At 49.2% G+C, this 25,951-nt stretch overlaps 8 protein-coding genes across 8 annotated transcripts; 3 read left to right on the forward strand and 5 right to left on the reverse strand.

Annotated features, from left to right (window-relative positions):
* Positions 1-597: 597 nt before the first annotated feature.
* J7337_011202 (uncharacterized protein) lies at positions 598-5,684 on the forward strand (the record flags this gene model as incomplete). Its single annotated transcript, XM_044828751.1, has 9 exons — positions 598-1,162; positions 1,226-1,404; positions 1,455-1,520; positions 1,661-1,825; positions 1,879-1,946; positions 2,009-2,165; positions 2,217-2,970; positions 3,029-4,120; positions 4,174-5,684. 9 exons carry the CDS (start codon positions 598-600, stop codon positions 5,682-5,684), a joined length of 4,557 nt encoding a protein of 1,518 aa, XP_044677305.1.
* A 692-nt stretch (positions 5,685-6,376) lies between these two features.
* On the reverse strand, positions 6,377-7,288 carry J7337_011203 (uncharacterized protein; the record flags this gene model as incomplete). The annotated part of the gene is made up of 1 exon (XM_044828752.1): positions 6,377-7,288. One exon carries the CDS (start codon positions 7,286-7,288, stop codon positions 6,377-6,379), a length of 912 nt encoding a protein of 303 aa, XP_044677306.1.
* Positions 7,289-8,166: 878 nt separating this feature from the next.
* Positions 8,167-9,592, reverse strand: J7337_011204 (uncharacterized protein; the record flags this gene model as incomplete). The annotated part of the gene is made up of 2 exons (XM_044828753.1): positions 8,167-9,133; positions 9,195-9,592. The coding sequence occupies 2 exons, from the start codon at positions 9,590-9,592 to the stop codon at positions 8,167-8,169; spliced, it is 1,365 nt and encodes a 454-aa protein (XP_044677307.1).
* A 1,613-nt stretch (positions 9,593-11,205) lies between these two features.
* On the forward strand, positions 11,206-11,922 carry J7337_011205 (uncharacterized protein; the record flags this gene model as incomplete). Its single annotated transcript, XM_044828754.1, has 1 exon — positions 11,206-11,922. One exon carries the CDS (start codon positions 11,206-11,208, stop codon positions 11,920-11,922), a length of 717 nt encoding a protein of 238 aa, XP_044677308.1.
* Positions 11,923-12,947: 1,025 nt separating this feature from the next.
* On the forward strand, positions 12,948-16,314 carry J7337_011206 (uncharacterized protein; the record flags this gene model as incomplete). Its single annotated transcript, XM_044828755.1, has 8 exons — positions 12,948-13,025; positions 13,081-13,353; positions 13,417-13,564; positions 13,616-13,694; positions 13,743-13,878; positions 13,930-14,139; positions 14,248-14,490; positions 14,539-16,314. 8 exons carry the CDS (start codon positions 12,948-12,950, stop codon positions 16,312-16,314), a joined length of 2,943 nt encoding a protein of 980 aa, XP_044677309.1.
* A 1,265-nt stretch (positions 16,315-17,579) lies between these two features.
* Positions 17,580-20,066, reverse strand: J7337_011207 (uncharacterized protein; the record flags this gene model as incomplete). The annotated part of the gene is made up of 1 exon (XM_044828756.1): positions 17,580-20,066. The coding sequence occupies one exon, from the start codon at positions 20,064-20,066 to the stop codon at positions 17,580-17,582; it is 2,487 nt and encodes an 828-aa protein (XP_044677310.1).
* A 607-nt stretch (positions 20,067-20,673) lies between these two features.
* On the reverse strand, positions 20,674-21,756 carry J7337_011208 (uncharacterized protein; the record flags this gene model as incomplete). The annotated part of the gene is made up of 1 exon (XM_044828757.1): positions 20,674-21,756. The coding sequence occupies one exon, from the start codon at positions 21,754-21,756 to the stop codon at positions 20,674-20,676; it is 1,083 nt and encodes a 360-aa protein (XP_044677311.1).
* Positions 21,757-22,713: 957 nt separating this feature from the next.
* Positions 22,714-24,408, reverse strand: J7337_011209 (uncharacterized protein; the record flags this gene model as incomplete). Its single annotated transcript, XM_044828758.1, has 1 exon — positions 22,714-24,408. One exon carries the CDS (start codon positions 24,406-24,408, stop codon positions 22,714-22,716), a length of 1,695 nt encoding a protein of 564 aa, XP_044677312.1.
* Between the last annotated feature and the right edge of the window lie 1,543 nt (positions 24,409-25,951).

Here is a 25,951-nt window from a genome sequence, read left to right on the forward strand (position 1 = left end):
GGCAGCCTAATTGGGTTTGGATTCTCAGGGTCCAGGGCCAAAATTCTTTCAGCTCATCCACTTTTGATGCACGTCCTGATCCACCCTTCTCCGTATCCTCACGTAGAAACCCTGCAAAGTACGGCGGGAGCCGAGAGTCAAGGGACAATTCTGGAGAACGGAATGCATCCGAGGTGATAATTCGGCAACTGAATCTTCCACTTGGACACTTGGACCTTTTGCAAAAGTCAGTCGGTGACCTACTCGGGATGTTCGCAAGGGGAAATCTCCGCGTAGCATTGCCCAAGCTCCGTATCCCTGACGTCTCGCTCTAGAGGTAGTTCAAGGTTACCTGCTTTAATCTTGGTCCTTATTCACCCTACAAGGCTCTTCTTTACATGAGAATATAGCCAAAATCTGCCATTCGTTCTTCAAAACTATCTCACGATGTGGTTACGATTCTTTTTATTGTTGCTTTACATGCCCTTTTCGGTCCTTTCCGTGGGCCATCATCACTCTCATTTGCATTCTCACCATAAACGCGCCTCCAACAGCTCATCTCACGACAACTCGGGCCTTGATGCTGCACGGAAGCTTTTGGCCGCTGGTCAGGCTGCCATGGCCCATGCCAACCGCGCCATCATTGCCAACCCTCGCCCAAACCGTCTGGAAGTGCTCAACTCTACAGAGCTTAGAAAGACTGAGAAGGCACCTCCACCGCTTGATTATCGCAACGGTACTTCAAAGTCACTCAATGCAAGAGATTCAGGAAATGGAACGTCTAAAGATCTTCGCTATTCCGTTCCTGAGGAACTCATCAAGGCTGCCCGCCTTCTTTCAGAGAACTGGAAGCCATCCTCCAACGACCTCGACGGTGGCTACGCAGCCGACGTTCAGCACTTGAAGGACACCTTCTTGTACAAGAACAATGACACCAATATGATGCCTCCCATGCTTCAATACGACTCAGGATTGATCAAGCCTGTCCTCGAGCCGCCGTCTGCATTTCGATACAGTGAAAATGATACTGATGTCCCTGAACATGTAGTTGACAAGGACAAGGACCTGTACAAGAGGGCCAGCTCAGACTGGTGGATGGCTACTATCTCTCAGAGAGGTTCTAGCCCCTTTGCTCCGTCTGGATATCAAGTCTGGCGCGATGTCAAAGACTTTGGTGCCAAAGGTAAGTGGACCTCAACATAGATTGAGCCTGTGAGCTGCATGTATTCTTCTAACCGCGAGATAGGCGATGGAGTTGCTGACGATACGGATGCTATTAACAAAGCCATCTCTAGTGGTGGTCGATGTGGTGGCGGCAAATGTACAGGAAGCACAATCTACCCAGCAACTGTATACTTCCCTCCAGGTACATACAAAGTCAGTTCTTCTATCATCCAGTACTACAACACTGAAATGATTGGCAATGTAAGTTATGTACTTGGCTCATTCGCTACCGACCTATCTCACAAGTACAGCCACTTGACCTTCCGACCATCATCGCGGCACCGAGTTTCGTCGGTCTTGGTGTTATCACTTCCAACGTAAGTGCAAGAGGTGTTTTTATCAATTCATCGAGTTTGACCAAATACACAGGTTTATACAGGAGAGACCTCTGAATGGTAATATTTCCTACAGGCAAGTGCGTCACAAGCTAACATGGATCTCTAGGTACCTGAATCAGAACAACTTTCTTCGGAGTGTCCGCAACTTCATCATTGATGTCCGCCCAACACCTGCAAACGCGCAAGTCTGTGCGATTCACTGGCAAGTTGCGCAAGGTACTTCACTCGAGAACATCCACTTTTACATGACAAAGTTCAAGGATGATCCCAAGACAACGCAGCAGGTAAGTGCTTCCACGAAGCTTTGGCAATAGCAATTAGCTGACGGTAACTGCAGGGTATCTACATGGAGAACGGTAGCGGTGGCTTCCTTTCCGACTTATACTTCGTCGGAGGAAAGTTCGGGTGAGTTGATTAAACCAGTCTACACGACTTTGATCCCTCTTCACTAACATTTGGATTACTAGAGCGTACATGGGCAATCAACAGTTCACGGCCAGTGGTCTTTACTTCGAAGAGGCCGAGACAGCTATTCAGATCCATTGGGATTGGGGATGGACCATGCAGAACATTGTCGTTGACAACTGCAACACCGGTCTTACCATTGTTGGTGGCGCAGGAGGGGTAAGCTCTCTTGACTATAACCTCGCTTACAGATAGATACTAATAATCTAGCCTATGAGTACTGGTCAGGGAATCGGCTCTCTTCACTTGACCGACCTACGCTTCCATTACGTCAAAGTCGCAGTCTCAACCTCTGTCATGTCCGACAACTCCACCGCTTTGCTACTCAGTAATTCTGGCTTCTACAACGTCGACACAATCGTTCAAGACACTTTCAAGAACCAAGTCCTTCTTCGGGGCGGTAAAGGAACTGTGAATGTCGACACTTGGGGTTTCGGCAGAGTCACCAGCGCCAACGGTACAACGGCCTTCCACAATGGCGCCAATCTCGACAGCCCAGTGAGAAACGACTCTCTCGTCACTGGAGGACGAAAGCAGTTCTTCACTAGGCGCCGTCCAAAGTATGACGACCTAGGCTTCAGTCAGATTCTCGATGCGAAGGCGTACGGTGCCAAGGGTGATGGCAAGACTGATGACACAGCTGTTCTGAAACACCTCTTTTCGGCTGCCGCCAACATGTCTGCGATTGTATATGTTCCATTTGGTGTATATATCATCACAGACACCGTTGAAATTCCAGTTGGTTCTCGGGTTATCGGGCAGGCTTGGCCTCAGATCATGGCTACTGGCTCCAAATTTGCCGACGCCCTCAAGCCTCGTGTCGCTGTTCGTGTAGGCCTTCCAGGCCAGGTCGGTGTTGTCGAGATCCAAAACATGATGATGACGGTCAAGGGAGCTACGGCTGGTGCCATCATGATGGAGTGGAATGTACACGAGTCTGGCCAAGGCTCGGCAGGTCTATGGGGTACGTTTCATTTCCTATAACGAAGTGCTTGAATATCTCGGCTAACATTCTGTTCTAGATACCCACTTCAGAGTTGGAGGCGCCGCGGGAACAGATCTCACAGTCAAGGACTGCCCCAAGCTATCTGGCAAGGTCAATCCAAACTGTGTCGCCGCGTCTCTTATGCTTCACCTGACCCCCGACTCTTCTGGTTATTTTGAGAACGTCTGGATGTGGACAGCAGATCATGATTTCGATACTGCCGACCAGACCCAAGTTGACATCTACGTTGGTCGAGGGATGCTCATCGAGAGCCAGGGTCCAACATGGCTATGGGGTACATCAGTTGAACACTGCATACTATACCAATACCAACTATCTAGTGCTCAGAATGTTGTGATGGGCCTGATTCAGACCGAAACTCCCTACTTCCAGTCTTTTCCAGAAGCACCGGCGCCTTTCAAACCAGGCGCTTTCCCTAACGATCCTGAGTTCCACAACTGTACCAAGACCTCCAAGTCTTGTGCTATGGCCTGGGCTCTACGTATCATTGACTCGTCGGCAGTCCACGTTCTGAGTGCCGGTCTTTACTCCTTCTTCAACCGTTACGATCAGACATGTCTCAACTCTGGGAGGCACGACTGCCAGGACAAGATCTTCTATACGGAGCAGAGCTATGATATCTGGGTTCAGAATCTCGTCACGCTCGGCAGTATCGAGATGGTCAGTCCCCTCAACGGAGTTCCCACGCTGGGCAAGCCAAACAGAAACGGCTTCGCTTCTTCGATTCTGGCCTGGCTTGGAGGTTCCAAGAATATCACCGGCCAGCGTACTTTTGAAGGCTACAGGATCCATACTGAGAAGACGCTTGACATTGATCGTTTCCCCGAGGCGTGTCAGAATGCTCTTACATCTCTTATACGTTGTGACAACTATACAGAGGAGTGGACAACGGCTTCATACCACGGAGTTCTCCCTAGGGAGGTTGACGTCGAGTCTGTTTGCGACAAGGGCTGTGCACAGGCTATCTCAGATTGGCGATCAGCCGTCGATACCTACTGCGGTAATGCGACGTGGCATAATGGTGCTGGTGCCGGTGTCTTGGGGTCTTTTGTTTCACAAGGTATCAACGAGACATGTCAAACAGACAAGACTGGAAAATACTGCAATGGTAAGCAACTTGAACATCTCAATCTATTTGTTTCTATTCTAACGTCTATTCAGATATCATCAACAAGTTCACCGTTGTCAACAGTATCGACAAGATGCCAACCAACGAACTCTGTTCCGACTGCTACGTCGGTCGACTCAAGATGATGCAGGCTAGTCCCTTCTCGTATTACAACCGAAATTCTTTCTTTGAGAGTGCTCTGAAGCAAGCAGTGAAGCGTTGCTCACTGTCGAATCAACCCACCGCCGCCAAAGATTCGCCTTTCCCCCCAGAGCCTTCCGAGCCCGCCTTCTGTCTCTCTGAAGTCACGTACACCACCAAGGCTGGCGATACCTGCGACTCTTTAGCCACCAAGTACAGCGTCTCTTCAGCAGCATTATTCATGGGTAACCCCGGTATTATCAACTGCACCAACATCGTCGAAGGGGTTAATCTGTGTCTACCGCTCCAGTGCAACACCTTTACGCTCGAGAAGGGCGACAGCTGCATGTCTGTCGCCGCAGTCACAGGACTTGATCAGGGAGACATTCGCTCTTTGAACCCTTGGGTCCATCCACTTTGCAACAATCTTCAGGACGGCACCGAGACTCTCGGTCGAGTCATTTGCATTACACCGCTTGGTGGCAAGTACGAGCACGACGTGAACACCACCAACTCAGACCCGGCATATTCTGAGTATGCTGACAAGGCTGTTTCACCACCCAGTGGAGCGACTCTGGCTGATAAGACCATCAAAGACTGTGGCCGATGGTATACCGTTCAAAAGGGAGATACCTGCGCTGTAGTTCTGGTCCAGTATCACATCAGTCTTCCCCTCTTTGTACAAGCCAACCCTTCAGTTTCGGAGGGTACTTGTACCACCGATCTTGTCCCAGGCCGAACTTACTGTGTCGGTCCAACGAAGGGAGCTTTCGCGGCGAAGCCTCAGCCAGTTCCTCCTTTCCATCGCTTCGGATGCTTTGCCCGTGCGGCGGACACGACGAATCGCTCTGTCCTGACTCTAGCCGACGCGCAGCACGTCAAGCCCATGTCCATCGTAGCTTGTCAGTCCTACTGTTTGCAACGTGGCTGGACCGTCTGGGGAATCCAGAACGGCGACTCGTGTTTCTGCGACAATCAGCTTCGTATGGATAGTCAGATCATTGACGATTCCAAATGCAACATGCACTGTAACGGTAACACCACAAACGTCTGCGGCGGTAAGGATGCTATCGAAGTGTTTGGCGATCAAGATATGTTACGTATTCAGTACGAGAGTCTTGGTTGCTACTCGTGGAGCAAGCAAGCCATACGTGGTACCACAGGTGGCGACACTATAGAGTCTTCTGATGAGATGTCTGTCGATGCGTGCGCAAGTCTGTGCACTGTGACCAAGAAATCCGACTTCTTTGCTCTCTGGGAGGGCAATCTCTGCACTTGCGGAAGGGAAATGACACCAGGAGCTAAGACGACTAGTATGGATGAATGCAATGTAGCTTGTAGCGGTCAGCTTGGAGATATTTGTGGTGGAAAAGGAGTGGCAGAGGTCTTTACAACCAAGACTAAGAATGTTGTAGCTAGCTAAGAACATTAAAGCTTCCTTTTTCGTGCTGCTTGGCTCCTGGGGTCGTCACTCTTACCTTGTCACATACTATTAGACTTGGCAGTTATGAAAGCATTCAATACAAAAGAGACCGCCCTTATACAATATCTATCCACACTCTCCCTTATCTTAAGGTTAGAATGACAGTATTGGTTGCCGGCTGATACTTCCATCACTCACTCATCTTGCCTCATTCCTGAAGCATGATCAACTGGTGACAACAGTCTCTTGCATTCAATGCTCTCATGTCTAACTGGGTCTCATATTAGACATATGGCTCATGATCCCACTCCTCCAGTTCCTTTGAATCGCAAATCCACAAATTGTCCTGGTGTGTCTGCGCCTTGAGCCACATATCTCGAAGACTTACGCCCCCGCCCTCCCAACGCGCGGCATAAAACCAAGCTCCGAGTGCAACAATAGGTACTTTACGCGGCCTCTATATTTCTCGCCGTTAAACATAGTTTCGTCTGAATCCCTATCCAAATCCGCATCATATGCCCAGACCCAGCAGGGATCCAACTCTTCATCGTCGGGATCATTAGGAATTAGCTCAATTGGAATAACGATAAATGTATTCTGTAACATTCCAGGGGACGAGAGAGATTTTCTGTGCTCACTGAAATGTCTGTCAAACGATCAGTACGATGTATCGTCCAACTGCTCCCCACCACTTACTTGCGAAAGGCATCTTCTTTGTTCAAGCCTTCATACGTAGGCGGAGTAGCCCAATCTTCTGTTTTCAACGCCATGAGCTCATCTGCCCTCCCTTGGCAATGAATACTCGGCCACGATAGCCGGGGCATATCAATGACCATGACCCACGTGTCCTTCCATGTATGGCCATACATCTCTTCGACTTCTTGTGTTTTGTAATAGGTGAACCGCCACGGCTGTTGGACATTGAGTATATGCTGAACCCAGTTTGGTGGCTTGTGGGATACCTGCTTCCAGATCTCATGTAAGGTGTCGCTGAAGTCGTACTCTGACTGAGACAATTCATTATCAGAGAGTTGCTCAAGGGCAGGAATCAACCACTTAGCATTCCTGCGAGCCGCTTTCATTTCGCTGCGTCGGGCGACCTCTCTAGCCTGCTCACTTCGAGTCTGCAGCGCGTCTTCTTGAAACCGTGACCTGTACACTTCATCCAACGTCATATTGTTGCCATCAACATAGAACAAGTCGCAATAGACCAAGACCCAAGCGTCCTTAGTTATAGCAGGATATGGAATACCATCAAAGCCTGCAACACTGGTGATAAGAGACTCGCCATGCTTGCTCAGACCTTTCGTAATCCTCCTCACCATGTTGCTCTCGTCATCAGGATAGCAGGCTCGTCCAAGTAGGGCCTTTTGGAGAGGTGGGTTCTTCTCAATCTCCAGAGGATTAGTAAGAGCCAGCTCAACAAGATCCCGGCCTGCGACCGCTTCCTCAAGACGTCGGGTCCATCGCTCCCTTTCAACTAGAGTCTTGACTCTGATCAACTCCTCTCTCGGAAGATGTTGTATGCGTTGGCGGCGATCTTTGGGCTCAAGGTGTAATACACTCCTGTAAAGCTCGAGGTTTGGGTCCATAATCGCGGCCATGGTGAGGCGTGAATGACAAGTTAACAATGATTATGAGGGGTTTCAGGCTGTGTTTTTCTTCTTGTCTGAGCGACGGCCCCAGTTACTGCCAGAGACTTGGAGGTCCTCGACGCAAAGCGCCCCATCGCTTCTCTGCTCAGTCTTGATTCGGATGTGAAATGCACTCGCAGATGTGACGATCTCGAAGTATCTAGCTGACATCCTGGTCTTGAATGTGTAAATCGTCTGAACTTAGGAAGACTGTTAGTCTAAACTCATAAAAGGGCGCCCCAAACTTAGGATAATTTAGCTTAATCTCTTCATCGCTTAGGTTCAAGATGTTACGTTTTCCCATGGCGCATCAACGGTTCCGGGTTACAGATGAAAGCAATCGGCGTTCTTGGTAAAGCACGCAATTTATAAGTCGATGGCAGCTGAGGCTGGTCAAATGGTCTGCTTGATGTTTTTCTAAGAAAAGTGAAGTTGAAGTAAGGAAAAGAAATATCACAGAAGAAGAATCCAGAACGTAAAGCAAAATGCAATAGTTGTGTTGATGGGGCCGCCAATGTGGAGCGTGAATCAATGTGAACGAACGTCATGGCGCTTCCCGTCGGTTTTCCAGCCAGTGCCTAAGCCTCAGGCCGATAAGATAAGCGAGGTGGGCCCGCCATCAATTTGCAGGATAGCCATTTGACCATGTCAAACTTGTCCACCTAAAGAAGTGTTCCACGGTTAATAATGACAACCCTTGAGCCTCGACACCTTGCGCGAAATTGCGGCATCGATTGTACCGTGATTAGAACTACAAAGGACTTACTTACCAAGCACTTTACGTACGCGTCGGTCAATTAAGTAGTACAAGTTGTGCATGGAGGAAATAATTAATTAAACATCTTGATCTAACTCGATGTGAAATGTGACAAGTCAGTAGCAGCACGATCACACTGCTGCCACATAGAAACCCTCTTAATCGCCATCTCCCCGCCATCATGCTTTTCCCACGTCGGATACCACTTATCCTTGGCCTTCCAGAAATCCGTCCTCGGGGAATTCGCATCGTTCACCCACGGCTTACCATCCACATCATCCGGAAACCAACCCGACGTTCCCCCAACAGCCAGCGCAATGATCAGGTAGAACGGCCGATCAAAGGGCGTCGCGTTGCTGGTGCCAGGGCCGGTCCACGGATTGGAGATCTGGGACCCGTTGAGAAGGGCTTGATGGAAACCGCCGTGCTGGTAGAATGGGTGATTGAACTTGACGTACGTGACTTGTGCGATGCGGTGGTCTAGCCATGTGAAGAGATACTTGTCCGACCACTCCAGTCCAAAGGTATGAAAGTCTTTATGGAATGTCGTGCGTAGCGTATTTCTCGCCCCAGAAGTGCTCTGCCACCGATCAGTGGAGGTATCCAGCCCCCAGTGCAACTGCGTCGAAACCTGCTGGTTCCCGCGCCCATTATCATAAGTGTAATTATTCCCCCTCACCATCCCGATATCGATCTCGCCAGACGCAGGCCACGCGCCGTAGTAGTCCTTTGCTGGAAACATCATGAGCTGAGAGAGGAGCCAATCTCCCGCTGCCAGCTTAGCGACGATCTCGACGCGGCCGTAACGGATGACGCCAAAGTTCTTGGTTGTAATCCTGCCGGATTTCACGGGCGCAACGATTTCGCCGGCGGTGAGGTTTGCGACTTGAACGCAGTCTTGGGTTGTTGTGGCGGAGCAGGTTCCGTGGGCTGTGAGGTTTATCTTTGTTGTTTCGGAGAGGTATTTGTCGGTTTGGAGGGTGGGTTTGATGATGAGTTGACCGTCGCGGACGAAGACGTTTTCATCCGTGTCTGTCGTCAGCGAAAACTCGCCGTTTCTAGAGTCGGACATGCTTGTTAGTACTTGTCACCATCGCCAGGCGGGGAGTTTCAACGTACCCGTATCCTCCGACCTCTACCTGCTTATTCCATATCGTAGAGTTGAAGCCATTCGAAAAGTCATCCGTAAAGACTGTGCAGTATTGATGTTTATCAACTGACTTATAGCCACTCCATGTCAGAAGTCCTATTGCTAACAGTCCGACAGCGATGCCGAAAGCTGGGATGATTGTGATCCATATGGCGCGAGGGTCCTTTACCGCGAGGTATGGTCTCTCGACAGTGCCCTTTTTCACTCGGCGGGAATGGAAGTAGGGACGCTGGGGGAATCTCTTCTTGAGTGAAGACTCTGTTGAGCTTTGAGCTGCGAGGCTCGGTCTGACCAAGTCTTCCGTGGAGTTGGCATGGCTTGTAGAGGCGATGTATGATCCAGAGGATCTAATGGCAGTACTCGACATAGTGGCAGAGACTTGCAATATCCAGTGTATTACCCGAGACAGGAATGACAAGGCAGGGCGCTAGATGTGCAGGATGTGCTTGGCATCATGGGCAGCATGGTTATTGCCAGGCATATAAGAATCAAGGATATGTTACTTTCACAAGTAGAAACCATCAAAATTAGCAAATTTCTACAGTACCGGCTTTCCTTGATAATATCCAAGGCTCACACGCCAGACTGAATCATATCTGCATTCAAACTCAAGTACACCCCCCTTCCTTGAAACTTACGACATTCCTTCATTTTCCAAAAACTTCTATCGCCGTAGACAGACCGAAGGGTACTTTTAACAAGAACCAACCAACAAACCCCCAAAACTCGCATCCGTCCAAAGGTCCATGAGTGCGAACCTCCGTAAATTGAGAATGCTCCGCTGGTTGGTGGGCCTCCTCGATTATTTGGTCACGATACCTTGGCACTGCTAAGCGATGTAGCATTGAAGCGGATCTGGAGGAATAGAGTGCATATGTCAAAAACTTGGCTAGCCCGGCGCTTGTCCTATAGAGGTATGATGCCAATTAAAAACCCTGCTTCGTTTAAGGCTACCGTTTATCTGGCCGTGTCCACTACAGCAACTTATTACTGATAACGCCTCTTCCGTACTTACGTAGGCTACGTCACCAAATGCCCGCGGGAGTCGACCCCCACTGTCTGAGTCACGGTGACAGCGGACATAACATACATATTGGGAGGTGAGAATTCCACTGATGTTACAACGGTCAAGATTGGAACTTGAATTTATCGCAACAATATGATTAATCGGTTTACAAGAATAGCAAAATATGATCCTGAGAATTGATTCACGGACCTCTCCATGGTCAAAACATCGAGTGTAAAGTGCCGATCAAATGCATCGCGGGGTAGCGACCTACCAAAAATCCCCGTAGTCAGCGCCACAAACCAGATTCATTTGAACACAGACCAACAACATGTCACCAAGTCCCCGTGACTCAAGCAAACAGCCTAAAAGCGCACAATTAATCCTTTCGGCCGACGGAGCCGAATCACTTCCCTGGCAGGGGAGGAATCACATTCCAGCGACCAAAATCAACATGATCGGATGAAGAAAACATCGCTTCTCCCAGATCGGCAGTGAGTATCGGGCATCGATAATCAGTTCTCACAATGCAAGGTACGCGAGATGGCATGCATGTCATGAAATCCAATAGCTAAAAACAGCGCTATTGCGGAATTGGCCAATCGCATTACACGATGACCCGCCTTTTTGTGGTCAAGGAGAATTTGAGCGGGCCGACTGTTCCGCACTTGCTTGTGGTTTGTTGTGAGTGCGCGAGTCAGGGCTGCGAGAGCGGGGATTCGGATTGTTCTCAGTAAACAGATGTTGGTCTGAGGATATCACGGTTTGTGCCGCAAACGGCAACGACTTGAACTTACGCGTGGGATCATGCTGTAGACACAAAGACTTGTCGGCAGTTGTAACATGGCTACCTAAACGAACCTAAACGACTTGACTTTCTGCAACAGTCTCTCCTTACCCGTTGAACGTCCTGCTGCGCAGATCCCGCTCCATTCGTTTCCCAAACCTCATCCCTCGCTGATCTTCACCTCAGAATGATGTTCCTACAATCCTCACTCGTGGCCCTGGCCCTCTTCACATCCTCATGCATCGCCATATCCAAAAACTTCTACCCTTCCTCAAAACGAGGCCTCATCTACATCCCCAACTCCGACTTCCCCCAGGACGATAAAGTCTGGGTCCAAAAACACTCCGACCTAACATGGTACTACAACTACAAACCGTACCCCAGCTCCGTCTACGAGAACATCACTTCCCTCCAGTTCGTCCCCATGCTCTGGGGCGCCCCCGACGGCTTCGATGACACTTCCTTTCTAGAAAACGTCACGGCGCAAATTATCGGCGGCCGAAACATCACGTATGTGATGGGCTTCAACGAGCCAGATAACTCAATGGCCAACGGCGGCAGTGACATTAAGCCCAAAGACGCAGCGAAGTACTGGATCAAGCAGCTTGAGCCGTTGAGAAAACTAGGTGTTTCGCTCGGTGCGCCTGGGGTGACGGGTGCGCCGTCGGGGTTTACGTGGCTTGCGGACTTTGTAGAGGCTTGCAAGGGGAACTGCACGTTTGACTTTATTCCTATACATTGGTACGGAAGCTTTGATGGTATGGCGAGTCATATCGCTGGTGTGCTGGATGTGTTTCCGGGGAAGAAGATCTGGGTCACTGAGTTTGCGCTGGACTTTTCGTCTTTGGTTGCGACGCAGGATTATTTCCAGACGTCGGTCAAGTATCTTGACGGAAACAAGTAAGTCATGTTCATCCCTGATGAGTACGATGATTAACGTGGTTGTTTAGGAACATAACTCATTATTCGTACTTTGGGTCTTTCCGCTCATTCACGTCGAATGTCGGATACAATGTGTCAATGCTTAATTCATATGGGCAGTTGACGGATATAGGAAGTTGGTACCTTGGGGGTGATGCGACTGGTGTTATACCGGGCGACAATGTTGTCAAGCCTAATGTGACAGCTGCCAAGCCGTCTACGCCTACGTATGTGGTTCCGTCGTTAGTAACGGAGGACAGTGACTCGTTGGGTGTTGTGAATCGGCCTCGTGTATCTTATCTTGGGCTACTATTTCCGCTTCTTGCTTTATATGCTAGACTATAGAATTAGATACCAAAACGTCTGGGTGACCAGCTTCTTTGACATGTTGCGTGTTTCGTGTTGTATGAATTTCTATGTAGTGATTTTAAGCTCTCAGCCACGAACGTAAGACTTGAATAAACGTCTGGCTCTAGATCTAGACATTGGCAAATAACGAGGAACTAATCACCTTTGCTGTAGTCTCTTAGCTCCGGGCCCGTGTCCAAGAATGTCACTCACTTCCGATTACAAAGGGCACTATCACACTAAATTCATCAGGCCATGATGTAACACCATTGTTCGTCGAAAATATGTCTCGTGCGATCCACAGCACACCTTCCGGTTTCAGCCACTTTGTATCTGCCGTGGAATGCAGCGATTACCAACGGCACAAATATGCCCGCGTGCACGACTCGCGTACCACGACCCTACCAATCACAAGTCTTTGACTCCTGCTCGTTTCGGTCTATCAGAACTAACGAAGGTTTTCTTTTTCGTCGGCGAATTGGTCAAGAGGGGGTATGCGTAACCATGACAATTGCCATGCAGTGCGGTGTCTGCCGATCTCCCGTTGCCGAAGGCCGTTGCTACATAACAAAGACTGATGCACTCTTTTAACGCGAGGGATGGTCAAAGAGAGAAATGATAGACATGATGGATTCTGGAACGAGTAGGCGATCAGTCAGCATGTCAGGGGCTGTGATTAATGGGTCGATTCGCCATGTCACTGGCCTGTCACTGGGCGCCTCAACACCCGTCCCAGTAGTAAGCACTCACATACCTAGTGCTTCGAGGATGAATACTAACAGTATATACTTAGGTAGCCATTATTGGAGACAAAGGCTCTGGCAAGACATCTTTGTTCGAAGCTCTCTCTGGTCTCTCTCTTCATGGCTCTCGTCTCTCATCAACGAAATTCCCTATCCATGCCTACTTTACGCACAGCAACCGAACGGGGACGACGCTCAGGGCACGGATAAGGCCAGGGAAAGTCGACGGACAAAATGAGGAGCTTTCAGACCATTTGCAGAGTTTCGAGGTGAACTATGAGGGTGATCTTGCTGCTGTCAATCTTCCGCAAATTGTGAATCAGGTTCGTGCAGTCTTTTATCCCGATGCCCTCACACGTTTTGCTAATTGCGGGATAACTATGCAGGCAACGAATCACATGCAGATTGCAACCGCATTCTCGGACGAAAAGGAACAGGAAGAACAACAAGTATCCGGCAATGTACTTGTCATTGAGATTTCAGGTCCAGACTTTTTCAACATGGAAATCGTCGATACACCTGGGCTATCATCTAGTGAGTGACATCTTGATGCCAGATGTCTAGTAACAAAGCTTACATGTATAGGCCCGGCAGTTGATGACACACAAGAGGTAACAAGATCTCTCATAATGGATCTCGTCAGGCAACCCAACACTCTCATCCTGTCAGTCTTACCTCTTACTGTCCTCAGGAGAATACTAACAAAGGTTAGATCTGTCGTTGACGCAACAAGTGATATGAGCACTCAAGAAGGTCCGAGGCTCGCGCGAGCAGCTGACGTGACGGGCAATCGCATCGTCGCTGCAGTGACCAAGTGCGACCTCGTACCCCCAGAAGAGCGAAGATTCGTAAGCATACACCCCTCTAAGAATGTTTGTATCTCAGACTGACTGATCCAGGTGTTGAGGGCTATGCGTAACAAGGAACGCCATCTCGGCCATCCCTGGTTCGCTATCAGAAGTCTCTCAAGCAATGAACGCGATCAAGACTGTACCCTCGAGACGAGGAACTCCGTCGAAGACGCATTCTTTTCAGAAATGGAATGGTCTGTCCTGAAACGTAGACGGCGTGTAGGCGCTCCTTCTTTGAAAGACTACCTAAAGACTAGGGTAAATGTCCTGCTTCGGGGGAGTATAGAACTGCTGACGACTATACTCAACACACCATCACATTCCGTGGCCCCATCGCATGCCCCAAGCATCACAGAAAAGGTACAGCAAACCAATATCTACGCAGTATCGCAGGAGACTGTGGTCGCAGATGTTGATCTAGAATTCGCTTCCGATGCTCCGCGTCCAACACCGCTCCTCAACGCTGTCGGCGTCGGGTTGACAGTTGCCATTTGTCTCTGCCTCATAGGGCTTGGTTGTAGCTCGATGGCAGTGGAGATTGCGAGTGAGGGACACTGGTATCGTTTGTTTCTCCTGGTGACAGCTCCTCCTCAGGTTATCTTGAGCTTGGTAAGAACACCCCGCAACTGCTGGAGACTTCTACTGACTTAGGAATAGTTCTTCTGTCAAGCTATTGTCGTTACCATCTTTCAGATGATTGGTCCTGTCTCGCAACTAAAAGTTAATTCCAAGTTTTACTCCGCAAAGAGAACGAAGCGCCTTGATGGGACGAAAGTACTATTACCTCATGTCACCATTCAATGCCCAGTGTACAAAGAAGGTCTCGAGGGCGTAATTCGTCCAACAGTACAGTCGCTATCTGCTGCCATCCGCAACTATGAGTCTTTCGGCGGCACAGCTAGCATATTCATCAACGATGATGGTATGCAACTGGTGTCAGAAGAAGAAGCCGAGGAACGACGCATGTTCTATAAGGAGAACAATATTGGCTGGGTTGCTCGACCAGGCCACAACGTAAACGGCGAAGGTATCAAGAGGTTCATACGCCGCGGCAAGTTCAAGAAAGCATCAAACATGAACTATGCACTCGGTATTAGCCTAAAGGTGGAGGACAAGCTGGTGCAGATCGACCGCCATGAGAAGTGGACACAAGTCGACGAGGATGCAGCATATCAGAAGTGCCTCGATGAAGTCCTCTCTGAAGAACTAGGCCGCGCGTGGGTAGGCGGCAACATCAGAGTCGGCGACTATCTCCTGCTTGTGGACTCCGACACTCGTGTCCCGAAAGACTGTCTGATCGACGCCGTCAGCGAACTCGAAGCCTCACCCCAAGTTGCGATCCTCCAGTTCACATCTGGCGTCATGAACGTAACGACGAGCTACTTCGAAAGCGGCATCACATTTTTCACCAACCTCATCTACACGGCCATCACCTACGCAGTAGCCAATGGCGATGTCTCACCCTTTGTCGGGCATAATGCGTTTATTCGCTGGTCTGCGCTACAAGAAGTTGGGTCGCAGGACGGTGGCATTATAAACGGCGAGCAAGATCCAAACGCCACAACACCATATGAGAAGTTCTGGTCCGAGTCTCACGTCTCAGAAGACTTTGATATTTCTCTGCGGTTGCAAACACTGGGTTATCATATCCGCCTAGGGGCTTATTGCGGCGACGGCTTCAAAGAGGGTGTTTCACTCACCGTTTACGATGAGTTGGCCCGGTGGGAAAAGTATGCGTATGGGTGCAGCGAGCTTCTCTTCTGGCCTATCAAAGACTGGTGGAGACATGGTATCTTTACACCGTTGTTCAAACGCTTCATCATGTCGAATATGCCGCTTGGGTCCAAGATCACTATCATGTCTTACATCGGCACATACTACGCCATTGGTTATTCGTGGATTGGCTCGCTGCTGAACTACTTCCTCATCGGATGGCTCAATGGAGAGCTTGATCACTACTACATGAGCAGTTGGCGTGTTTGGGTTGCTCTTGTGGTTGTCTTCTCTATAGCGGGAAACATCACCCTCGCGCTGATCCGATACCGCTCTCAGCAGGTCAGCTTGCTCAAGGAGCTCTGGACATGCTTCAAGTGGGTGGCTCTCATGTTCATTTTCCTGGGCGGTATATCGATACATGTCTGCAAGGCAATCATGTGTCACATGCTGTCAATTGATATCAGCTGGGGCGCTACGTCGAAGGAGGTGGAAGACACCAATTTCTTCCAAGAGATCAGTATCATCATCGGGGGCTTCAAGTATGTCTTCATCTTTTGCCTTGCGGTGACAGCGTTGATGATATGTGGTGTCTACGCCTTCCCGTATTTATGGAGGATCGATGAGCTCGTTGCAATCTTTCCTCTTGGAACTGTCATCTTCTGTCACTTTTTCCTCCCCATTGCTCTGAATCCGAACTTGATGAAGTTCACTTGGTAAATAGATAGATGTTAGAATTTATAGAATAGATCTTACATATGAATAGAAAGCATTAATATTTACATAGATACAAATGGAAGAAATTAATATGCAATAGAGATACAAACAAAGTAATCATGCAGGCCACTGACATCTCAAGAACCGTAAGCTTCTGTTCCTCCATCTCACCCGTCAGAATTAGCCTAGCCGCGCTACCAAGAGATCCAGGCAAGCAATCAATCAGTGTGATCATTGCAATGAAAATTCTATCGCGTGAGAATTGACAAGAGTGTGTCAATGTGCCCAAGAGTATCGTAATGGCGGCGATGTTGGTTTTGATGAAAATGAATGACTCTGTCTCGTGGGCAAGTGCACCAGCTGTGGCTCAATCATGATACGATATCAAATAATAGTAATAGAGTAATTAACTTCTTGAATGTCATGCTTTGTAATCGACTGAGGAACGTGCTAGGCTCTCTCTGCTGGAATAAGCTCACAGCCACAAATCTCAACTGCAAATAACACTTCTAGCCCACAACTTAGACATCAATAGAGGAACGTGCAATTGATTCATAAATAGGTTTCTCTCAGCGGTGGCCATTAAAGTAATGTTCTGAGGCACTGATCACTGAATACATGTTGAACAAAACTGATTCAACAAGGGAGGAAGTAACGAAGCAGTGAAAATTTGTCTCGAGAATTCTGTGAAACAGGAATGTTCATTCTAAACAATTGCCAAACCAAGCACCTAATCCAGTACATAAGCCTCGCTCAACTCGCATCAATCATTCTCATCTCTATCTCATCTTCCACACACATCAAACATCATATACTACGACATCACACACTAGTGGACCTACAGACAACCAAAAAGTCTTCAAAATGCACTCTCAGCTTCAGCCTCTGACCGCCAGCGCCATGCCTGGCACTCGATGCCCGACATGCTCTACAGAGGAGAAAGATGTCTGGGTCATTCCTGGTCGCTATTGCGGACATTGCGGCACCTATTGCGAATAGAGAGCACACTACGAAGCTCGAAGGTTGGTCTTCAGAGGCAAAAGTATGCCTTGGAGTGCCTTGATCTTAAATGAGAATTCCGTTGGGTGACGGCGGTCAGGTCTGTTGGTGGACACAGCGATCGGGCTCGAAGTTGATACCACTCGAAGAGAATGATGTCAGCACAATGACATCAGGTAGAAAGCGTGGACCAGAATTTACAGAACTCTAACATTATTATTCGTCGCTACCCTTTACGTGATGCCATACTCCGTGATTAACGATACGCTCTATCCCTGGACACCCGAGGTCTCCTTGCCCTCTAGAGCGAAAAGCTCCCGCTTCCAACCAAACCACTTCGCCATTCTCTTGCCCATGATCCTCAAGAGGATCGGATCAATCTTGTCAGAAGGATGCGGCTTGTGAAAGACAATTCTTCCTCCCTCTCCAGACACCTGCTTAAAAGCCACCGCCGAACCAGTGTTGTTCCTTGCTGTGAAGCCCGCCTTGTTCATCGTGTTGACGAATGGATTCCAGGTGATTTCCTTGGCAGTGTCGTCCTTGCTGGGAAACATGAGGTGAATGACTCCAAGTGAATCCTCAGGCAATACGATGACCGTGTCTTCAGTCACCTCACCTGCGTCTTCAGCTCGTGGCTCTGTGGCATCACTGGCAGAAGACCCCTGGTCCCCTCGTGTCTTGACCTTCTCTCGACCCTGAACTGTCGCAGTCAACGCGGGACCCGGTTGAGAAACGTCGCTGAAGGTACTGGTGATGGGCTGAAGCTCTGGGGTCTGGATCGTGGCAAGGATCTCAGCCTCAGCGCGTTGCTCATCCTGGATGTACTGCTCACTGAGGTGCGCTGAAATGATACCAAGAAGGCTGTTCACCTCATCTGCAGTGAAGACAGGATCGTTCTGTCTGATGTGCTCTCTCATGACTCCCGTAATCGATGTCCAAAACCTCTCCATTGCAGCACGAAGGGCGCGAGACTGCGAAATCCAGGCGGCGTTCTTGGGACCTGTTGGTGGCTTCACGTGGTAGAAATCCCTGATAAGTGCTGTCCCAGCGCGTTCCAACTGAAGGCCATAGGTATTGGTAGAATCGCGCATCTTCCAAGACTCGCGGCGTTCTGTGTCGTAGACGTCGGGCAATGTTCGCGCAACATTGCGGGGCCTGTGCGACCGAACAGCCATGAGCATTTCGTGACATGTTGATAGGTCAGAGAGTATCTGGTAGGTGATTTCATCCAGCCTCTTCCCCTCGGACGGGTTGCTGGATAAATGATCCTGAAGCATGGCGAATAGCATGGCATGGTCGAAGTGCCTCTGGTCATCGGGCTGACCCTGTAACTGCACAAGACACCAGTCGAGGGTGTCATCATCAAGAGACTCTTGGGTATTGGGAAGCGTTGTTCGTTTCAGTAAGCCGAGGCTCTTGGACGTAGCTTGGCTAAGATCGATTGCCCAGTGTTTCTGCATACCTGGGATATGCGGCAATACTCGCTCCAGGAGAGTGGTCCTGTATATGACCTGGTTGACGAGCAGAAGTTCAAGAGCACCCAGGGCCTTGTCGTATTTCGGCGGCAAGGGCATACCGGGATAAATACTGTCGCTGAACCGTTTGCGCACCGCCTCGACATGCTTGCACTCCATCTCAATCCATCGCCACCAACAATGGCTCTGGAATTCGACACCAATACGCTGGGCAAGCATCTGAGCTCTTTGCGTTTCTGACGCCTTCTTGAAGATTTCTGTCGCGAAAATGATCTTGACGTGTCTTCTCATGTACGCGCCGTCGCATTGTAGGTACCAGAGATGATCGCCCGTCTCATCGAGGCGAGACTTTGCGAGGTTGAGAAGGTAGTCGCAGTTGAACACGGGAGGACGGTAGAAGGCTTGGTTGGTGTAAGGGGACCAGAACTCGACTGCGCCCGTCTCTCGGAAGGCTTCGTGGCTGACAAGCTGGTGCCAGTTCTCGGCTCGTGGGGGTTGTAGAGGGTCGACTCCTTCGAGGATCTTGTCGACGATGTTGCATAGAACCTTGAGAAGGTAGGACTGGGCTTCGAGAACCAGCATGGCTCTGGGATACCCGATAGTATCAGCGCGGTGTGCAGTCTTTGCCTCCCAATCCACCAGCGAACCATATCGGCCTCCGTACATGACGACGCATTTGGCAGAGAAGTCGACGTCAAAGAAGCCAGCGGCCCAGCCGAGAGTGAGCTGTCTGCTGTCGAAAGGTGCCCACGACTGGGGAGGGTAGGCAGTTCGGTAGTGGAGAAGAGCGAAAAGCACAGCGGGGTTGGTCTTGAGGACATGAACGTTAAGCCAGGGCAGAAGCAGTTGACGTCTGCGAGTCGGGCTTCTGGCGTGGGTGTAGAACTTCTCGCGCATGTACGCGTATCGCGGAAGAAGCCACTGCTGCTCCTCAAGGTCGGGCGCTACCTCTTTCAGCAATGCCGCTCGCTTCGCCTGGCTTCGCTTCTTCCACCGACTCAGCAAGACATCCCCAGAGACTTGGATCTGCTTGGCCAAGTGGTTCTGGCTGCGATGGAGACTCTGCACGAGGGAGCTCGCGTTGCGCTCTGCTTCGGCATCGGAGAGTCTGAGGTGGTAGGAATGTTCGGGGCTGCGTTGCTCCGAGGTGGCGAAGAAATCCTCCTGGCAGTCGCCGCATGGGCAAGGCGGTGGGCGAATGGACTCTTCGACGGCATCAAGAGTGACGCTGTATTGGGGGGGATCTGGCGGCTTGTCGCGGTGGAGTGTGAACGGGTTCATCGCGTCGATATTGCTTGCTTCCGTAAGATGCTGCGAAAGCTGAGTTGAGTTGAGTTGAGTTGAGTTGAGGTTTTGATTGGAATTTTCAATTTTCGCAGATGCAGCCTCACGCGCCAGCTGCATCAAGGCGGGGGCCAATGAATCAGCTGCTATGGCGACGCAGTGTAACGCAGTGCTAACACGCTTGTAGCTAACGCTTTACTGAGGCACATATTGGACATGTCTCTTGTAATAGAGAACTCGACCCTATGTTCGCCATATGTGCAAAGTGCTGGAAGCTACTGAGATTTAGTGCAATTGCGTCTGAAATACTGTCAGAAACTGAAGTAGGGAGGGGGAGATCGAATTGCTTTATCGCAAGGCATTCAGGTCTGTATCCCAGGTTGAAAGCATCTAAACACTTTAAGCATTCCCTCATAGCCACGGATGATGTGTTACGCCAATTTGTTACAGGTCGCGTTGTTATTTTATTATCATATAACACTCTTGAATATGTGTACCCACATCCTTTCCTGGAGCTGGAGTTAGGGTGATACAGGCCCTGATGTAAACAAATGCATCGCATCAGAGAAATAACCAAGTATCCAGCCGTTGTACAGTGCACCAGTCAAGCCGTATTGGCAAAGGCCTTCTGGATACCTTCCAGCTCCTCCAAAGTCAGGGGGATGATGGTGCCGTGACGAGGAGACTCGGGGTACTTGTACCCCGTGCGGAGTGTCCACTTCCCACCAGCGAGATCAGTCGACTCTAGTGGCACATAACCATTGCCGCCAAATTCATCAGCCAGAAGGATATATCTTGCACCATTGACATCCTTGCAGTTTGTCTTGAAGATTGAAGGGCCCTCTACCTCTTGCGTTCCCGCGTTCTTTCCGATACAACTTGCTATCTGATGCCAATCGTCTAACCCTGCAGTCAGCGACGGACTACTTTCCTGTACGATATCCGCACAGCCATTGATGGTAGCCTTTGTGAAACGATAATAGAGGCCGTCCTCCTTGATAACGGTGGAGTCAATCCGGCCATTCGGCGGTTCATCTTGCCAGATCTTCGGCTCGCTGAACGTTACAAAGTCATCCGTTGTAGCATATACCATACGCTGGTACTCAATCGGATCATGATTGGGATTTGCTTCATTGTCATAGATTCCAGACGCCCAGTATACAACATAGGTTTTGAGGTCGTCATCATAGTAAGCCTCAGGTGCCCAGGTATTGCCGTAGTTATCTAGAGAAACCTCAACATGGCGCTGGGCACTCCACGTGATGAGGTCCTTTGACTCCCAGATCTCGAGATATCGGCTACCAAAGCGTTGAGCATCTCCCCAGCTCGTGCCGCAGCCGATGCAAAGATCAGTCGCGAGGATGTAGAATTTGTCTCCCTCGTGTGACCTCAAGATGAAGGGATCTCGAACTCCACCGTCTCCTTTTGTGGATGTCAATATGGGCTTGCCATTGTTTAACTCGGTGAAGGACAAGGCGTCGTTTCCGTTACTGGCAGCAAGATAAATGTTTTCATCTCGGTTGCTAAAGTATAGAAAGGCGTAGCCTTCATAGTTGGAATTGCAAGTAATCTCCCTCTTGGTAAATTGCGGTGCAGCTGGTATTAGACCGGTAGGAGACGCAGAGGTGAGGATTGGCAACGCCGCCAAAGCGCTAAGAATGATGGATGGGCTCGGCAAAGATAACATTGTGAAAGAATATAGTAAGATGGTTTGCTTAGATGAACTGGAATTGGATGTTGAAGTGAAGAGTTCGTGGCTTCTTGTAGTTGGACCTGCAGAAACGTTCCACTTTCGCCATGACCTCGCTGTGGAAGATCATTTCTCAATCAGAGTATAAGGTTATCATGTTATGCTTAGAAGAACGCTTCGCGCTAAGCTTCAGCTGAGTGATTGGGTCGGGTAACTCGATCGGCATGACCCCAGATTCCACTTCCCCGCATTGACCTCTTTCTTCGAATTCTAGGACATTTTCGCTGTAGCCGAGCGAATAGCATGTCTTCTCTTTCGGCTTACTGGGACTATAAGTCCTATGATCTATGAACGCGTGCCAGTCTTGAAGACTTTTATAAAATGCTCCGTGCAATTATACAGCCGCGCCAATAAATTGCTGTAACACATACGGCCAGCGCCTCCCCTGGAATCGTTTTGATCAACGTTTCAGGCTGTACTTCAAGATGTATCTGGACAGTTTTGGCATCACCTTTAATGCCACTTTTTATATCGTAGAGAAAGGGTTTGTAGAGATACTAGATGATTCCGTGAGATTGATCATTATTAATTCTACTGTTTGCCTCTGGAGCTAAGAGTCCATCGTAGCAATGGCGATTGATTGCCCGATAGGCACTTGTGTCGTTCACAAGTCACTTCACATGTAGGTGCTTTAACAATGAACAGGTTTATCGTAGACTAGTGATAGATGTATGGGCTATCAAGCCAATCATACATCCAGAACAAATAGCTAGCTACTCGTCTTGACCGGCCAGCACAAGACACATATTTCCAGGCGCATCCCAGGCGCAGACTATAAGTACAAGTGAAACGAAATTGTGGAAAATAACTTTACAGCTTAAGAAATGGCTTGAATGTTACTCAATAGTGCAATCTGGCAATCCCTTTGCTGAAACTAACGGCTATTTGCTATGATTATTTGGTGCAGTGGCCACGACGGTAACTTCCATGGCGGCATCGACGATGAGTAGCACTATGCGCCTTGTGCGATTGGTGGGAGCCCTTCTTCGTAGTGGTCTTCTTGGTACCCTTCTTGGAAACACTCTTCGAGGATCCCTTGGATGCTACAGGGGGGACAGGGTATTTCACCGCCTTGGCTGACTCAACTACAGAGGCAGTCTGAGTGGAGGTTGGGGCCTTGGCGGTCGAGAGTGTTGTTGAAGAAGTCTTCTGGTGAGCCAAGGTGTGCTTAACACTAGTTGGAGTGGGAGCAGATTGCGCAGAAACAGCAGTTGAGACCGGTTTGGAGCTCTTTGCTGTTGTGAGCTTCACAGTGACGACACCGTGCACCGGGACCGTAACCTTGACACGACCGTCGGACAGAGTCACCTTGGTATCGACCATCTGCGCCTCAGCATCCGAAGTGAAAGCCTGAGCTGTTGAGAAGCTACTTCCCGAAACACCCAGGTCCACAGTCTGAGCAGCAGTGCCAGAGTTGGTGAGCACCATGACGACACTGCCATCAACGTTCTCAAACGCACCAACAATCGTATCTTGCACAACACCTGAAGTCGAAAGTCTATGCGCCCCAGGGCGAATATGGCGCGACCAGTGAGCAATGGCCCAGAGAATCGAGGATATGGTAAACTTGGTACCGTCCGTGTCGATGACGTGAGATAGAGACCCCTTGTTGTTGGTCTCAACGCCCTCCCAGTAGATATACGCTGAGAGGTCGGCATTGACGATGCCTTGTGCGATCTTGACTGCCCATGTGAAACCTTCGTTGGAACCGCCGTTGACGTACCACGCTGTGGCAAATGCCTGGTCATTGGCAGCTCCCTCGGACATCCAGGTTGGCAATGTAGTGTTCATAGGCTGGTCGGGGCTGCTGGAGTACTCGTGGGATGTGATGACAGATAGATACTTCTCCACCTCAAGCTCAGCCAGCTTGGCGGTATAGTCCATCTGTGACTTCCAACCGATGTTATCACAGCACGTCATCTTGATATCGCCAAGGCCCTTGGACTGCAAAGCGCTGTGTAGAAGAGGAATGACATCTGCAGCCTGTTCGGCAGTTGAGAGCATAAAGTCCGAGCCGTCACCCTCATTGAGGAATCCAACGTGCGACACTGGGATGCCAGCCTGCTTGTAGTAGGAGAGGTACTCAGCTATCATCTCAACGTAACGATGTCTCCAATCTCCAGAGGAGCACGACACACCAGGTGTACCGCAGAGACGGCCCATACTCTGGGCTGACTTCATGTATACAGGCGCAGACCAAGCATTAGCGTAGATAGTATCTACACCATAGCTCATGGCCTGTTTGCTAAACCATACCTGACCATCATCATCGCCGTCAAAATGGTAAACAGCCTGCTTATCTGGGTTGTCGGTGTTGGTGCTGGTGATGGAGTTGGAGGCGTCGCAGCCGATCTTGTTTCGGATGATGGATAAGCCTGCGCCGGTTGTAGTGTTGAAGAGAAGATCGAGGCCCTCTTTCTGTGGTCCAGGACCGAGGTTTTGGAATTGTTTGGCGTGGCCGTAGGCTTCTGAGACACCAAAGCCATCGATGACCTGGAGTTTCTGGCTGGTGTTGACAGTAACGGATGTATCGCCGAGCGCCAGGCTGGCTTGAAAGGCAAGGGTAGGAAGAACGAGCGAGAAGAGCATATTGCCGACTAATGAGTGAATAATAGATTGTGAAATGAAAGGTGATTTTTATCCAAGTAAGGGAATTCGAGAGATCCTCGGCTGAATCGAAATGAATGTATGAAAGAAGCAATAGTGAACGAAAGATGAACGAATGAAGAGTCAAGCAGTCCTGCTCTGTACAGCTGCATGTAAAAGAAAGAACTCGGCTTCTTTAAAGTATTGAATTAGAGTCAGGCTCTTGACCACAAAGGTAATTCGACCTCTCGTCAAGCGGGTGATTACTTCCCAGCTCCCCAGACATCCCAGGAGCAAACAGGGGTGTCGGGAAGCCGGCACAGCTGGACACAGCGCATGTTGGTCGTTTTGAGGCTCTTGTTAAATTCGAGGGGCTTAGAATAACGCAACGCAAAGGACTGCCGTTGCCGCCTGCTCCGGCAAGAATGGCGAGACTTTGCTGCAAAATGGAAGCTGTAATATTCCAGGGCGCAGTTGGGAACAGAGGCGCATTTTGAGAGATAAGGCTCTGATTACTTTTGATCTACCCAGCTCTTCCATGGAAACCCACAGATAAACATCGAGTTCTATTATGACTGCTACACATATTTACACTCACCTTACCTGATTACCATAAACGTGCCACTAAGCGAGAATAGATGTTTCCTTCGTTTTGGTTCGTTTAGATGATGTCTGGCCATTCTTGAGCCCCTTATTCGCATCAATCATCGCTTACAAAAAGACTGGAAAGCTTATTTTGCCGCTAACACTACGTGGGTCGTTTCAGGTTCGCCAAAGGCTACTTTACCAAACCGCGCTAGAATGTTTTGACAGGTGGGAAAGTAACGATAAGGCGGCTTGTGTTCGGATAACCGGCAGTATCTGAAACGCCTGGCTGCCTACCAATCATTTCCAGGGTGCTTGTCATCAGGACATCAAACTCTGTGCTTTTACAGAGTAGTTCAGATCGCATTGGAAGTGGGCGGAGTTGAAATTGTAGTCTTTGTCTGGAAGGTTATTGATTCATGGCTAGAAAATGAATTACTGTGTACTTGCGGCGGCATTACACTTTGTTAAGTCGTAATTGTTATAAGGAGCGGGGGCCGGGGGTTTCCTTTAAAAACAGTGTTAACAGTGCTGTCATCATGTCCAGGTATATAGTCTTTCCTAATCTAAAAATTGCAGATAGTTTCCCTTCTCCACAAGGTTATCTACATACCTTCCGCTTAGAGTGGCCAATATGTTCTTTTTCTCTAGCTAACATGATTCTGTATACCATCTGTGCCAGGCAATTATCTAATACTATAGGGCAGGTGGACGGGCTTTAGGTAAGCTGCATTAATACCCGGGCGGCTTATACCTGCACAGCCAGCTATGCGATTAGTGTTATATACTTATTATATAGCTGGCTATATAGATAAGGCTATATAACCTTTTTCCTTAATTATATATAGCTAATAAACTATTAGTTAATCTATCTTCTTATTATATTTATATTATTAATAAAATAATTATTAACTTTCTATTTTATAATTAAACTTTCTTTATATAATATTTACTTAATTAA

Source organism: Fusarium musae, chromosome 8 (genome assembly GCF_019915245.1).
Source record: "Fusarium musae strain F31 chromosome 8, whole genome shotgun sequence".
In the NCBI taxonomy this organism is placed as follows: Eukaryota; Fungi; Ascomycota; class Sordariomycetes; order Hypocreales; family Nectriaceae; genus Fusarium; species Fusarium musae.